The 13,601-nt window shown below is 44.0% G+C and overlaps 2 protein-coding genes across 2 annotated transcripts in view; both read left to right on the top strand.

The window, feature by feature from the left end:
* Positions 1 to 4,179: 4,179 nt before the first annotated feature.
* GLB1 (galactosidase beta 1) overlaps positions 4,180 to 13,601 on the top strand; it is a 41,170-nt gene continuing 31,748 nt past the window's right edge. The window contains exon 1 of the mRNA XM_066321192.1: positions 4,180 to 4,299. Within this exon, the coding sequence (XP_066177289.1) occupies positions 4,246 to 4,299 (54 nt within the window). The 5' untranslated portion in view covers positions 4,180 to 4,245. The remainder of the gene's footprint in view (positions 4,300 to 13,601) is intronic.
* On the top strand, positions 4,199 to 11,602 carry TMPPE (transmembrane protein with metallophosphoesterase domain). The gene is made up of 2 exons (XM_066321206.1): positions 4,199 to 4,299; positions 6,966 to 11,602. The coding sequence occupies exon 2, from the start codon at positions 7,056 to 7,058 to the stop codon at positions 8,370 to 8,372; it is 1,317 nt and encodes a 438-aa protein (XP_066177303.1). The 5' UTR covers positions 4,199 to 4,299; positions 6,966 to 7,055; the 3' UTR covers positions 8,373 to 11,602.

The following is a 13,601-nucleotide window of genomic DNA, read 5'->3' on the forward strand; positions in this document are numbered from 1 at the left end:
CAGTATCTTTTTGGGAAGCTGGGACAGGAATGAGGAGCTGGGTCTAGGCCTGCCCACTCCAGGTTGACCCATGGTCACAGCTTCCCATTGCTGCCTGCCAAGGCTGCCACCTGGCAGGAGCCAAGAGCGCAGCCTCTGTCTCATGCCCTGCAACACCAGGTGCTTTGCAGACAACAGCAAAATGGAGAAAAACAGAAGTATGCCATCTTCAAGAGGAAAGGCCAGGCTATTCCTGCTTCAGAAAGTGGGAAGACTCAGGGCAGGATGGCAGGCAGTCCCATAAAGTCCCTACTGGTGGCACATCTTTATGTGACAACCATCCAGAAGAGTGTGGCAGGGAAGACTTTGAAAAGGAAGGGAGTGAGAAGTGGTTAATAGAAGTATGAACTTGCACTTCTTATGTCTTCTTTCTGGTAAGCTGGCATGTAAATGATGCTGATTTAAGTTCCCCTCTCTGCAGGAAGTCTGAGCACCATGGGGTTTTGCTTTAATGATGGTGTTCAGCTGTGACCAATGCTCATCTGATTCACACTTCAAGGAAATTTTCAAATCACAGTTTAGGCTCAGTTCCAGTTAAGGAGAAAATAGTGATTCTGGCTAATTTTGGGTTGGGCTCTGCTGTTACTTGGCACCATTCTTATGTCAGCAGCAATGGGAAGGAGCCCAAGATGCTCCACACTCAACCGCAAAATCTCCCGAAGGTGTCTGTGTATCTCTACTAATTGGTTGTCATCTTGAAACTCTTCATGAAACAGGCACAGGTCTGTATGACAATACCACTGTACAGGACTTGGCTTCTTCCACTCCTGGGCCATCCTTTAGAAAAATAGCAGAGGGGGAGTAGATCTCAGCCAAACCCCAGGGCCCCTGCTAAGGAAAGCACAGGCATAGTCTCTGGGATAAGGGATGAGTTACTCAGAGCTCGTAAATGGCTGCCTGACAGTGGATCCATGGTAATTATCCTTAATTCGAGGTACTTTGGCCCTTGCTATAACACAAGCTGATTCAGCTTTGGGAGAGCTACATTAACTGCAGTAGGGTAAAAGGCATGCCTATGAGCAAAGCCTCTGATGCAAAGGTTCTTCACAGCCTTTGGTCTCTCCTCCAGGAATGTGAGCCTTCTTGTTCAGGATTTAAGTGACTTTAATCAGCCTTAGTTTAATCCTCCCTGGAAGCAAAGTAATAATTTAACCCACCACTTTACAGAGCCAGTCTCACTGTACTAAAATGCCCCAGGATAGATAAACCTCCAGACCAGGACACGGGCAGCTGCTTATCCTGTTCATTACTTTCCTGCCACATGACATCTGTTAAGTGAGTGTTGCTGACAACAGCAGCTTTTTTGCCCCCAAGAATGGGAACAGAAGCAGAACAGCGTGAATGTTAGTCCTCTTACCAAATTTCTGCCAAACTGGTTCCTGATTTGTATTCTCACTCAATGCCATCCACAGATAAATCCTTTCAAGCAAAATCAGAGACAAGCCCATCAGTTCTTGCAACACCAGTATGCATTGTGAGATAACTTGTGACTTCCCTTCAGCTCACATTGATGCAAAACTAAGCATCTCTGTTTTCCTAGCAAATATATTGCTTTCTTGTTCATCAAGAGAACTTGTAAGTCAAACACTGTTTTTTGTTTTGTTTAAAGTAAGAAAATTAAACCCACCAGCATTTCTTCTGTCTTCTTTTTTCTTCTTTGGGCTGCCTAAGCACAATTTGGCGGTGACTTTTAAAGCTCTTCATTTTTTGCAGGTACTATAGGCAGAGAAGTACTTAGCTTGACGTGTTGATCGGATGCTGGAAATAGATTTTGCAGAAATAGATTTTGCAGAAATAGAACAAAACTTAGGGTTATATCCTCTGCTGAGCCTGACCAAGAAGTTTCCTTTTTTCTCACAGTGAAAACTGCACCATGTTTTCAGTAAATCCATCTTTTAACATACCTATTTTTCATTCCTTTGGTAAAAGGAGGACATTAAGCTGCCTAATTTCAAGCAGTCTGTTTGAGAGGTGCAATAACTCCTCAGATGGTCTGTTTAGGGGAGAGGCTGTGGTTGCAATTCACTGTCCTCTATGAGAAGGATATTTGCAGTCGGTAAGATCAGTGCCTCTGACTGCAATTCCAGACAGGTTAGTTGCTTATGTAGATGACACACAGGGGTCCCTGGGGATTTCCACAACAAGCAAACAAAAGGGTCTTGTTGTTCCAGCATGGGTACAGTCATTAAAATTTTCCTTCTCTTCAAGAAGATGGAGAGTTAAAGCCAAAAAACGGCTTGTAAACTCTCTGAATGGCCCTGGCGATCAGAACATTCATCACAGAAATGTATCAGCCCAGGCCTGCACAGGTAAACTCCTAACAACTGAAATAACAGTTTTGGCTGTAAGGATGGGTTGCAAACACAGAGCTTGAAGGAAAAAATATTATTTACAATACCCTAAGTGTAGCAACACTTCCTCCACAAAACCAGGACAGGTTTAAAGTCTAGGTACTGAAGACACACATTTCTCCCAATTCCTGTTTGCTGGCAAGGAATGTTCTAGTAATTTCTCTACAGAGCCATGTCACCAGCAGCTCCTTTTACAGAGCACTAGGCAAGCAGAAACAGACCAACCAGACGCCAAAGGCTGGTGTTAAACATTCTCATTCCTGTCAGGTCTTCATATTCCCGTGCTGTGTATTCTTAATGAAACTGGGAGCTGCCCGTGTCTGCTTGCCTAATTTGGAGTAAACATTCTTTTGGCTGCCATTTTAGAGTAAACATTCTTTTGGCTGCATCTGTTCTCAAGGGATATAAAAACTTTACAGATCTCAGGTCCAACTACTGTTTTAGGAGAACCACTGGCTTTGTTATTCACACTGTAGGCTGGTTTGCGCTGTGCCTTTTAACTCCTGAGTTAACTCCCTGCAGAAGAGTGCAGGACAAGGGGATAAAATGAGGCTCATCAGGGATGAGCAAAAGAATGACACACCAAAGATTGAGAGACTGTGTGCCAGTGAGATCCTTAGTTGGCTACACGAGGCGCTGGGTACAAAGAACTGCATTTGAAGTGCTTCTACACACAGCACGAGGAACAAGCAAGAGGAGCTTGGCTCAGCCCCAGAGAAGCACAGTCACTAGCATAAGTGAGCCTCCAGGTAAGGATTAAAAGGACAAACAAATAAAGTGGATGTAATTGTGGGAGTCTACTATAGGCCACCCAGCCAGGATGACAACACCAACAAATTAGTCTTCAAGCAACTAAGAAGTACCTGTAAATCAACATAGCTGATAACACAGGTCCATAAGATTCCTGAAACACCTATACCTCTTGGTACAGGTACTCTGAGAACTGACTGAGAAAGGTGCCCTCCTTGATTTGTTGCTTGTTAACAGAAAGATACTTGTGGGCAAAGTGATGATCTGTGACTTTCTTGAGTGATGATTTTCTTAGCCACAGCAACCATGAAGCAATCAAGTTTAAAATCTTTGCTGACATGATGAAAAGTGGCAGCAAAACTTCAACCCTGGATATGACGTGAGCAAAATTCAAGCCGCTCTGGGAACAAGGTAGTGAGGTCCCCGGGGAAAATGCCTCTTTCTGTCTTTCTGCCCAGTCAAGGTGGCAGAAGCAGCTGTTCTGTCATTCCTCTGGGGATCTGGGGCAAGTTCTTGGCCTTGGACAGGCCAGAGCGTGTGTGGTGCTGCAGATGACGGTCTGAGCACTGCAGGTAAAGGCCACAATCAGCTTTCTGTCCTGATACCTTTTGCGCGGGAGCAATCTTTCAAGATGTGCTCAGCATTGGAGGTTGTCTCTTGATTTCAGCGCAGGGCTCCCGAAAGAGGATGACGGTGCTTTAACACGGGAAGGAGAGCACCCAGGCCCAGTGCTTCCCGTCAGGATGATGGGCTGCCCAGCGGAGGAAAAGGTCAGCAAGACCTTTCCATCTTGGAAACTTCTGAGTGGGAGAAATCCTGGGATGCATTCAGTATCGGAGGCTGCATCCCAAAGTCTCCCGTGAGCTGCTGACACTGCACGGCAGCGCTGTAACACGGGCAGCAGCGCAGCCATCCGCAGAGCCCCAGGCGCACACAGGGGGTGTCCCGGCGGGCGGGGGCGGGAGGCGGCCGGGCTCGGAGGGGCGGAGCGGCGGTGCCGGCGGGGCGGGAGGAGGAGGAGGAGGAGGAGGGATGCCCGTCCAGCGCCGGCCGTTTCCCGGCGGAGCCGTCAGCTGACGCCGCCGTTTCCTGGCTGCCGCCCGCCATGCTGCGGCTGCTGCTCCCGCTGGCCGCCCTGGCCGCGCTCCTCCGGGCGGCGGTGAGTGCCCGCCGGGCCTGCCCCGCCGCCGGGGACACCCGGGGCAGCAGGGGCGGCTCTGAGGGGCGCGGGGGGCCGAGGGAGGGCCGGCAGGGGCCTCCTCCCGCCGCTGGAGGAAGGCGCTTCGCCTCGCTCCTTTTTGAAACCACGAGCGATTTCGGGCTCGTGGGCAGCGCACGGGGCGCGGGTGCCGGGCTTGTGGCTGCGCCGAGGGAGAGATCCCGGAGCCGGGGCGGAGAGGGGCCCGTGCCCTTCTCCCGAGCAGCGGGCCCGCTGGAGCTGCCGAGGGGCCGCGGTGCCGCCCTCCGGGGTGAGGCCGGCGGTGCCAGCTGACATACCGCCCGGCCCGAGCGGGGCTGCCGGCGCCGCGGCTCCGTGGCGCGCAGGAATCGTGAGGCCTCGCTGGCGACCCGGGGCCTGGGGAAACCGGTACCGGCACTGCCGGTAGATCCCGAGGGAAAACTTGCTCATCCTGTGGTGGGTGAGAGGGGGGAAAGGGGTTTTTCCTGTTCTCCATAGATTCTGTTGTAGCCTCCTAGCCCCGGGGGACACAATAGCACAGCCTAAGGACGAATCCTCAGGCTCCACAGTTCTCGTGGTTTACGTCTCGAGTTTGAGGCAGTGTCGCTGTTACCTTGGTAGATGTTGTAGCTGGATGGGGCACAGGTGGTTAAAGATGTATGAGAAGTAGAACAACATCACGTGAGACCTTGTGGAAGGGAAGAGTGGGTCACAGTGTGGCCTCTGAAGGGTGAGGTGGTGCCTATGCCTTCCCAAATTTGAAGGTGACAGGCAAGAGGAATGAAGAATAAATGCCCTTCAAACTTGGTAGTATTAGCGCTTCTGGGGGATTTAATAGCTTAGTTTCAAACAGATAAAATACTGTAAATATACATAGTTTGGAGAATTTGCTGCCATAGGAGGTTGTAGAACCAGACAGTACTTAACAAATTTTAAAAATAGAGATTTGCCGGATTTGTATACATCAGGTTCATAAACAACATCCAGAAACTTCCGTGCAAGGATTTGCCTTCTAACATCCCCAGTGTAGTAGCTTTGTCAGCTGAAGGAATATGAGGGAGCAGACCACAGACTGTGGCTAGGGTTCTGTCATTTCTTTAAACAGCATTTCTTATTTCTTACTGCTGTTGTCTAGGCAGAATATTGTATGGTGCCTAGAGGACCTATGGACTTGAGTCAGTAGGGCGTTTCTTGTGCTCTTATCTTCTTAGCTCCGTGTGTTTTCTGTAGACACCTGTGTGTAAAATAGCGCTATTTCTTAAGAGTAGTTCAGTAACAACTGAGAGGGCTTGAGGGCAGGCACGATTTCCCTGACACAAGCAATGAGGGAAAAGGGTCTTTTTAAAACTTGGTCTAGTCCTCAAAGTAGATCAAAGGTTCCTGTCATGACAGATGTGCTAATGTTCTTTTAAATTAGCTTGAGGGCATATGCAGCAGATAAGCAACCTGCCAAACTGGTGTTCGAAGACTTCTGGGCTGAGGCTCAGTGCTGAGCCTTACAATGCTGCTTTTGTGCCCTAGTTCTGAGATATTTTTGGCGGTAATAATTGCTTGCTTTCTCTATCTAAGTGTGGATTGAGAGACAGGAAGTGTTTTCAAAATAAGTGTGCTCTTATGAACTGTTATGTCAGACATGGTGTGTATTGTATGTTATGAAAGACTATCCAAACTTCTTTCATCTCTGATTAAAATAAAGCAATAGGTTTCTTCTAAATAGAAATGTGCAACCTGTGTGCGTTAATAGGAACACTGTGACTGAGCAAAATAAAGAGCAAACCAGGGAATTCTGCTACCATTCAAACATAACTGATGCTTGCTTGTTTGTTTTCAGTTTGTGAACAGACATGCATTAGGTTCTGTGCTCCCCTCTAAAGGAGCAGGGTTGGTGTTTTAATCCCTTTTCCACTCAGTTGCATCCTGTTAGACCAGGATATACTAGAACGGGTGTTGAGTCCTGGAAAACTACATGTAGTGGAAGTGAGCTGGAAGTGAGTAGTAAAACAGAGTGTAAGTTTCACTGAACCTACTGATTTTCAGGACTTTGGAGAAATCTGATTTCACAGTGGCAGGCAAGGATATCTGGTGATCATCTGCAGCTTCTGGAACCACAGTTGCATCTTTTCCAGTGGGGATTTCACTGCTGCTGTAGCATGTGTTAATAGAACCTCTTTCATTTGCTAAGAGTGATGTAGGGTGATGCCTGCTTTTCAGATGGAGTCAACTGCTTGGCAAGAAGAACAAAAATCATGTATTAAGTTAATATCAGAAGCAACTTAGTCCCAGAACGTGTGTGGGATTTACAAATGCTATAATGGTTGTTCCCTGGACTCATTGCATCCCTGTTGTGATGTGTTGCCATCTACTATTAGGAAGTCGTGATGAGAAAAAAGTGTTTAAAAGAAAAGGATGTGTGGGGGAGAAGTGATTGAGGGAGGCAGACAGGGAACTTGGAAGGAGACTTCCAGCAACCAGTCTTTTCTGTTGTCTGATTTACTTTGGGACATCTCCTTTGTGTCTTTATGACAGTGATTCTGCATGACTCAGCTTCTTGTGTAGTATGTAGAGCAACAGTCCTTTATTGCAGTCTGGGAAAAAGGGAATGTGTGTAATATTTTAAAGTGGCTCATACTGGTTCCTGGTTGCAGGCTTTGTTGACCCAAGGCACCCGTTCATAACCACTTTATTGACTACCTGGAGACTTCTGCAGAACAGAAGGGAACAGTCAGGAAGCAGAGATGATCTCCTTCAAGCAAATGCCCGTTGAAGTAAAGGCTATAGTGGCTGCAGGAGTGGTTTTCTTCTCCATGATGCTATCACGGAGTTACCTGGCGGAAAATCTCGATTTCAGGACACAGCACTGGCTTCGAAGGCTGCAAATGGCACTGTTTTTTAATTCACTCATGTTGGTGGGGTCTCTTCATGTTTGGAGAAGCACAGTCACCACGTTCACCAGGTCATCAGCTGCTAGCTCCTTCTGTTTCATGCTGTGGAAAGTAGCTGTGTTCGTGTTTCTAGCTTTGGCTCATTCAAGCTTCTTTACATTGCTATTTCTTGTTGCAGAAGAGCCCTATTTCTTTTCTTTAGCTGCCTACACTTGCTTGGGGGCCTATATTATTCTCATCTTTTTCCTCTTCACTCTAGGCTCTGTAGAGCAGGCTTACAAGTTCCTGGCCGGCAGAGCTGCTAAGGCAGGCACTGGCAACAAGAATAGAACAGCACTGAAACCAGTTCTGGCAGTGTTGCTGACTGTTGTGCTGACTGTTGTTGGGCTGTTAAATGCTTCCCAGCCTCCTACTGTGAATTCAGTGGAGATTCCAGTTCACAAGCTGCCCTCAACAATGAATAACCTGAAAGTGGTGTTGCTTTCAGATATCCATCTGGGGCCTACAGTTGGGAAGACCAAGCTCGCCATGATAGTGAGAATGGTTAAGGCTTTAAAACCAGATATCACCGTGATTGTTGGGGACCTATCTGATGCTGAGGCAAAGATCATACGACCTGCTGTTGAACCTCTTGGAGAACTTGATTCCCCTTTGGGGACTTACTTTGTCACAGGAAACCATGAGTACTACACCTCAGATGTTAGCAACTGGTTCGAGCTGTTAAAATCATTTAACATTCAGCCACTGCACAACGAGAATGTGAAGATTGTTTCCCCAAAGAGCACTTCTGACTGGTTCTGCCTGGCTGGCGTGGATGATATTGAAGCTGATGTGTTGCGCTATTCGGGACATGGCATGGATTTGAAAAAAGCTCTCAGAGGTTGTAGCGGTGAGCATGCAATAGTGCTCTTAGCTCATCAGCCAATTGCTGCGAAGTGGGCCCTTCAGGAGAGACCAGACATAAATTTAATTCTCTCTGGCCATACTCATGGAGGACAGATTTTCCCTCTAAATGCTGGAGCTTATCTTCTGAATCCATTCTTTGTTGGCTTGTACCAAGTTGGGCAGAATACCTTTGTCTACGTCAGCCCGGGGACGATGTACTATGGAATGCCCATGAGGTTGGGCAGCAGAGCTGAAATAACAGAGATTATTCTACGTTCTCCTTGAGGAGTTTTCCACTTGACAGACTTGTAATTTATTTTTTTTTTGCCAGTATTTTGGCTCTTCTACAATGAAAGCAAATTCTTTTTCAGGGAAGCCAGAGAAGATATGTTGGCCTGAACTTCAGCAGCTTCTGTTGAGTTTGAGCAGAAAACACTAACTGTATCTTGGGCCTGTGAAACTAATTTAGGACTTGTTAAATTACTGAAGAAATTAGGTCTTTGAGTTCATTATTGTTGAGGTTCTGCATTTAAAGAAAACACTGATGTCATGGAGATAATGTGTGTCCTGTGCATGTTTAGTAATACCTGTGTCCTGCAGCTGCTTCCTGATGGATACCACTCTTTGGTTGGTATCCATCAGGCAGCTGCCTTATCAAATCTCAGCAGGTGAAGTTCTGAGCTTGTGCAGTGAAGTCACTTATGCACGTTTTGGAGAAAGGCCTACAAGAGTGTGCACTGAGTATGTAAACTCTAGGAGACTTATGCTAGAGTTGTTATGGGAAAGGAATAGTTTAATGGTTTAGGGGTTCCTTTTAATTGAGGCTGGATATCTTTATCCTGCTGTCTGCAGCATGCACCAGGGCTTCCAGTCTGTGCTTCTTATAGTATACTTCTTATCTTATAATATCCTAGTACTATAAGTTGCCAGGCATCAGTTCTGAAGTTCAGTTTTGTCCAGTTAAAAAGTTGGTGAGACTGACACCAGAAGGTGAAAGTAGCTGTCTCTCTCAGGCATTTTCCCCGGAACAGCTGAATTTGAGAAATTCAGAAATTGCATACTGAAAATAGCTCTAATAAAAGCAAATGAGGAAAATTCCAAAATTAACTTCTGTTGCTGTCTGAGCATACAGTACCTCCTTATATAAAGCACTAATTCCAAAGTTTAAATAGTCAGTGTCTTCTGTCTTCATTCTGTATGTTGTTATTCCTGCCTAATTTTTCTTCCATGATTTTTCTATTACAAGAAGAAGCAGATGCTATTTGAAAACAATGCAAATAACTTAATGCTTGAAATTTGTTAAAGGCTTTAATATTGAAGTAAGTTATGTCCTCTTTTAAGGAGACTAAACTCTGAAGCAGGTGACTTTCCCAAAGAGCTTTTGCATGTCAGTGTCCTGGGTGTCTGATGGGCATATAGCAGAGTAACTGCTACAGGATAATGAGGGAGGGTGGATTTCTTCCCATCTTTCATAGAAGGGCTTATCATAGATTAACGTAATTATGGAAAGCTTGAGGTATTAGAGAATAATTAATACAAAAATTCTTGTTTCTATATCTTTGTGTTCACCTAAGAAAGCCAGGATGTAAAATAACATGTGACTTTTGTCTAGGCCGATGAAACACTTTACTTCTGTACATCTTCTCTCTCCTCCTCTCCCACCTCATTGTTGCTGCATGAAACATCACAAACAACTGGAGCCTGGGAATCCTGCCTCTGTAGTCTGCAGCTGTAGCCACAGGGTTTCCCTTGCTCTGCCTTTCTGCCCATCAGTGCCCATGTTCTTCTCAGGCAGACCCACAGCATGGGGCAAAAGAGGGCGGTTCTTATCCAGGAAACTGAGGATGGAAGACCAGAACTGTGCTGTTCAGTCTTTTCCTGCCTTCCTGTGTGACCCTGAGCCAAACAACCATAAACACTTGGTTTCTTTCTTCAGCTTCTGTTCTTCTATTGAAGGAGATAGATGAGGGTGTGTATGAAAAGTGATTTTTCAAAGTACCATAGTCTTTGTAAAGTTGAGGGGTTTTATAAGTTGAATTTTAAGGTTTAAATTCATCCACTCCAGATATCTCCCAGGCAGAATTTCTACTTCCTATGCTGTTTTTGTATCCTGCTCCTCTGTACAAACATCTTACATTTTTACTCAGGAATAATGAAAAATACTTAAATGTGTCACAGAAGTTAATGGAATTGTTGAAGTCAGTCCTCTTTCAGTCTGAAAACTGAATATCTCACCAGCCATGCTTTCTGCTTGCCAGTTGAGATAATTTCAGTTTCCCACCACTTACAATTTTATAAACTTTTCTTTAATGATTCTGTTACAATACCTGCTTAAGTATCCTCAAGTTTCCATGTGTATTCAACACTGCCCACTGTCCATGTGGGATCCATCAGGCTTTTTGCAGTCGGTGATGTAGTGTGAGATGGTCTTATGAGGAGAGAATTTTGATAGCTTGTAACCCTCTGGTTACTTGTCAAGATGCCTTCAGTTAAGAGCTGTGCTCTGGGTTTAGTGGTACAGAGTATTCTCGCCTGGCCAGTAGTGCTGGAGGATTTTTATACTTGTTGCACTGATTGTTCTTACCATGTTAACAAGGCTAGTTGTTAAGCCAGTTTCCTCAGCAGGAGGCATTTGTGGGAGTGATTTTAGATCATGCCAGTTTCTCAGTGAGTTGCCAGTATTCCTTACTTTTTTTCCCCTGCCTTTTTTATTTCTTTCTTCATTGTGATCAAGTGTGTGCAAAAATATAGCAGAATTTCATCCTAGAATTTCTTCATTACTTTGTATGTGCCTCTCTTGGAAGATAACTATGGACCCTTTCAGAAGCAGATATGCATCCTTTTAGGAGTGGTCATATTGTCATTTCATAAATATATTGAGTTCTCCTGATGTAATCTAGTTCTTGCCCTTTTTTTTTTTTTTGTAGCTCTCCCTCTGAAAGGTTGTTTGCTTGGTGATTACTTATTACTTAAAATGTTTTCTTTCTGTGCCAAAGGACTTCAAAGCCTTCTCTTATTTTGGTTTATAATTACGAATGGAAAGTATCCTAGATCAGCTTTCTGTTTGATAAAAAGAATGAACCATTTCTATAATCTCTGATCAGCAATCTCTAACTGTCCTTCAAGGTTCTTTCTATACTTTTTCCGGTCTGATTTGAATGTGCACAATGCAGATCTGTGTTCAGTATTTCAGATGAAGAAAAACTGCTCTGCTGCTTATTTCGTAATTTTTAATTTTTTTTTTTTTTGTAAATTTTATTTGTGTGTGTAATGTATTTAATCTGGAGAACTTAACAAAATGAATATATATTTTATCCTATAAAAGGCCGCTTCATTGGGGGCTGAGGACGAGGTAAATTAATGTCACAATTAATAGCAGAATATAATAATATTGTCACTTTGTGAAAATGATATTTATTGTATAATTACTATAGAGTTGATTGGAAGATATGTAAATTGAGTATAACAAATGCTTTAAATGTTGGGATTTAATAAAACTTTATTCTTATAATCAAGCACGAGGCCTCTCCTGATCTTTTTTTTTTTTTTTGTGTACCAGTATGCATTGTAGCAGTTTGTGCTGAATAGTTTTAACACGCTCATTCTATTTAATAACAAAAGCTACCAACAATAAACCTGACTAGTTCTGGAACTCTTACACCCCCACCACTAAATGAGACATGGTGAAAAGTGAGAAAGGAAAGGCCACTATTACATTTGCCTAAAGCCTACTAGGAGAAGAAGGTCCAGACAGCAGGGGTGAGGGTGTAATGCAGAGAAAAGGATCTCTGAAAGGGCAGAGAAAGGTTACTAAGAGAATTTTTTGGCAGGAACAGAAGAAAATGAGTGGTTTGTGGTTCTCAATTTTGGTACTTAAGCTTTCACTTAGAGAAAGAGGTGTTCTGTGAATGGTCTAAGAGAGGCTAAAAATCTTCAGAAATGGAGGATTTGTACCCACATTTGTTTGCTTTCTAAATCAGAAAAAAACCCTCTCTTTTGTAGATTTGGAGAATGAGATTTTTGCCTCTGATAAACAGTTCTGTGTGTTGAAGATGGGAAGAAAATCTTACATCAAGAGACATGCACATTAAAAAAAATGTTGAAATAGCATTAAGGTTGCAAAAATAAGCTCTTACTTGATTTAAGCAAGGACAAATTCTTTCGTTCCTCTCTTTGCCATGAGTATGCTCTGAGGATGTAAGGTGCAACATTGTACCATTCATTGCCTATAAGGGTCTGAATTTTCAGCTGAGCGCTGATATGATTTGGACTGAAGGAACTGACACCCCAAATAGTGCTGTCAGTGTGTGTTGCTTACCAAACAAGCAGACCCACTACTTCATCTTCTAGGGAGACAAAGTGGGAACAAATTCCCTGCATATTCACAATGGTGAGCATGCAGTATTGGCAGAGCCAGACATAAATTCATGAGGACAACCCTCTTGTTTTTGTTGCAAGCCCTGGATCATCCACTGACAAAGAAGTAATGCTGAGAGATTGATTATGAAGGAAGTCTGTTTACAGTGAATGATGAATGAGGTGAATTTGAAGTATTCTGGTAGCTCCCTCCCTCTCCTCACCCACGTTGTAACACTGTGTCAGGAAGTGTGTGTGTTGCGAAGGTGATTTACAGCTGTGGTCACAGCTTTAAAAACCTGACTTGTAAATGGTAACTGGTTCAATGATAACCACTTTCATAAATAATACTTCCTTTTAATTGTTTTAAGATAGACATGGTGTCTGTCCCTGAGGCCATGTAAACATTTTTTTCAAGATTCTTCATCTCAACAGTTCTCTGCCATGAATGGAACAAGGATCTTTTCCATAGACCTCGATGTGGTTAGTCTGAATGAGGGGGCTAAAACCCTCTTACAGAAGGACACCACAGCAATTTATTTTGCCTCTCCTTATTTCCAGGGATAATAGCCTTTTAATGCATATGGTTCTTCTATCCATAGTGATGGCTTTTTTTGGTTTCTTTTCTGTGTTGTGTTTGGCTTCTGAGTTCCACTTAGTCATGATCATTTTGAAGCACTCAGCTCTGCATTAGTGCTGTGACTTGTCACAGTGTCCTAGAGTAAAAACATTTGAAGAATCTGAAACATCTGCTTGGTGTCTGTAAGGGTGGATATTTTCCTTCACGGGTACACACTGGACAATTCCATCCTAGTGCAGCATGCCCAGCCATCAGGATGCAGGCTATAAATGAAAGATCAGGAAAAAGTCACATATGTTTAAATTGAACAGGAATGTATATATGTACCTGTATGTACCTGTACATCCTCTGCAGCAATAGTTTCCTTGAGGTCTAAGAGCCTGGAGTTACTACAGCATCATAAGTTCCTATGGAGAATCTCAACCTTTTAGTTACATTTGTTCCAGAGCAGGTGGATTGTATTTCTGAATTCTGTGTGGTCCTGATTTTGGAGAGGCCTGACATGCCCATACCTTTGTTGAGTCAAGATTTATTTATCTTAATGAAGTTAAGTAATCTTAAGAATGGGTCCATGTTTG

The sequence above is a fragment of the Sylvia atricapilla genome, chromosome 1 (assembly GCF_009819655.1).
Source record: "Sylvia atricapilla isolate bSylAtr1 chromosome 1, bSylAtr1.pri, whole genome shotgun sequence".
Lineage (NCBI taxonomy): Eukaryota > Metazoa > Chordata > Aves > Passeriformes > Sylviidae > Sylvia > Sylvia atricapilla.

What these genes read in the sequence shown, in the direction of transcription:
- TMPPE (XM_066321206.1), top strand. Translation starts at nt 7,056, where the DNA reads ATGATCTCCTTCAAGCAAATGCCCGTTGAAGTAAAGGCTATAGTGGCT.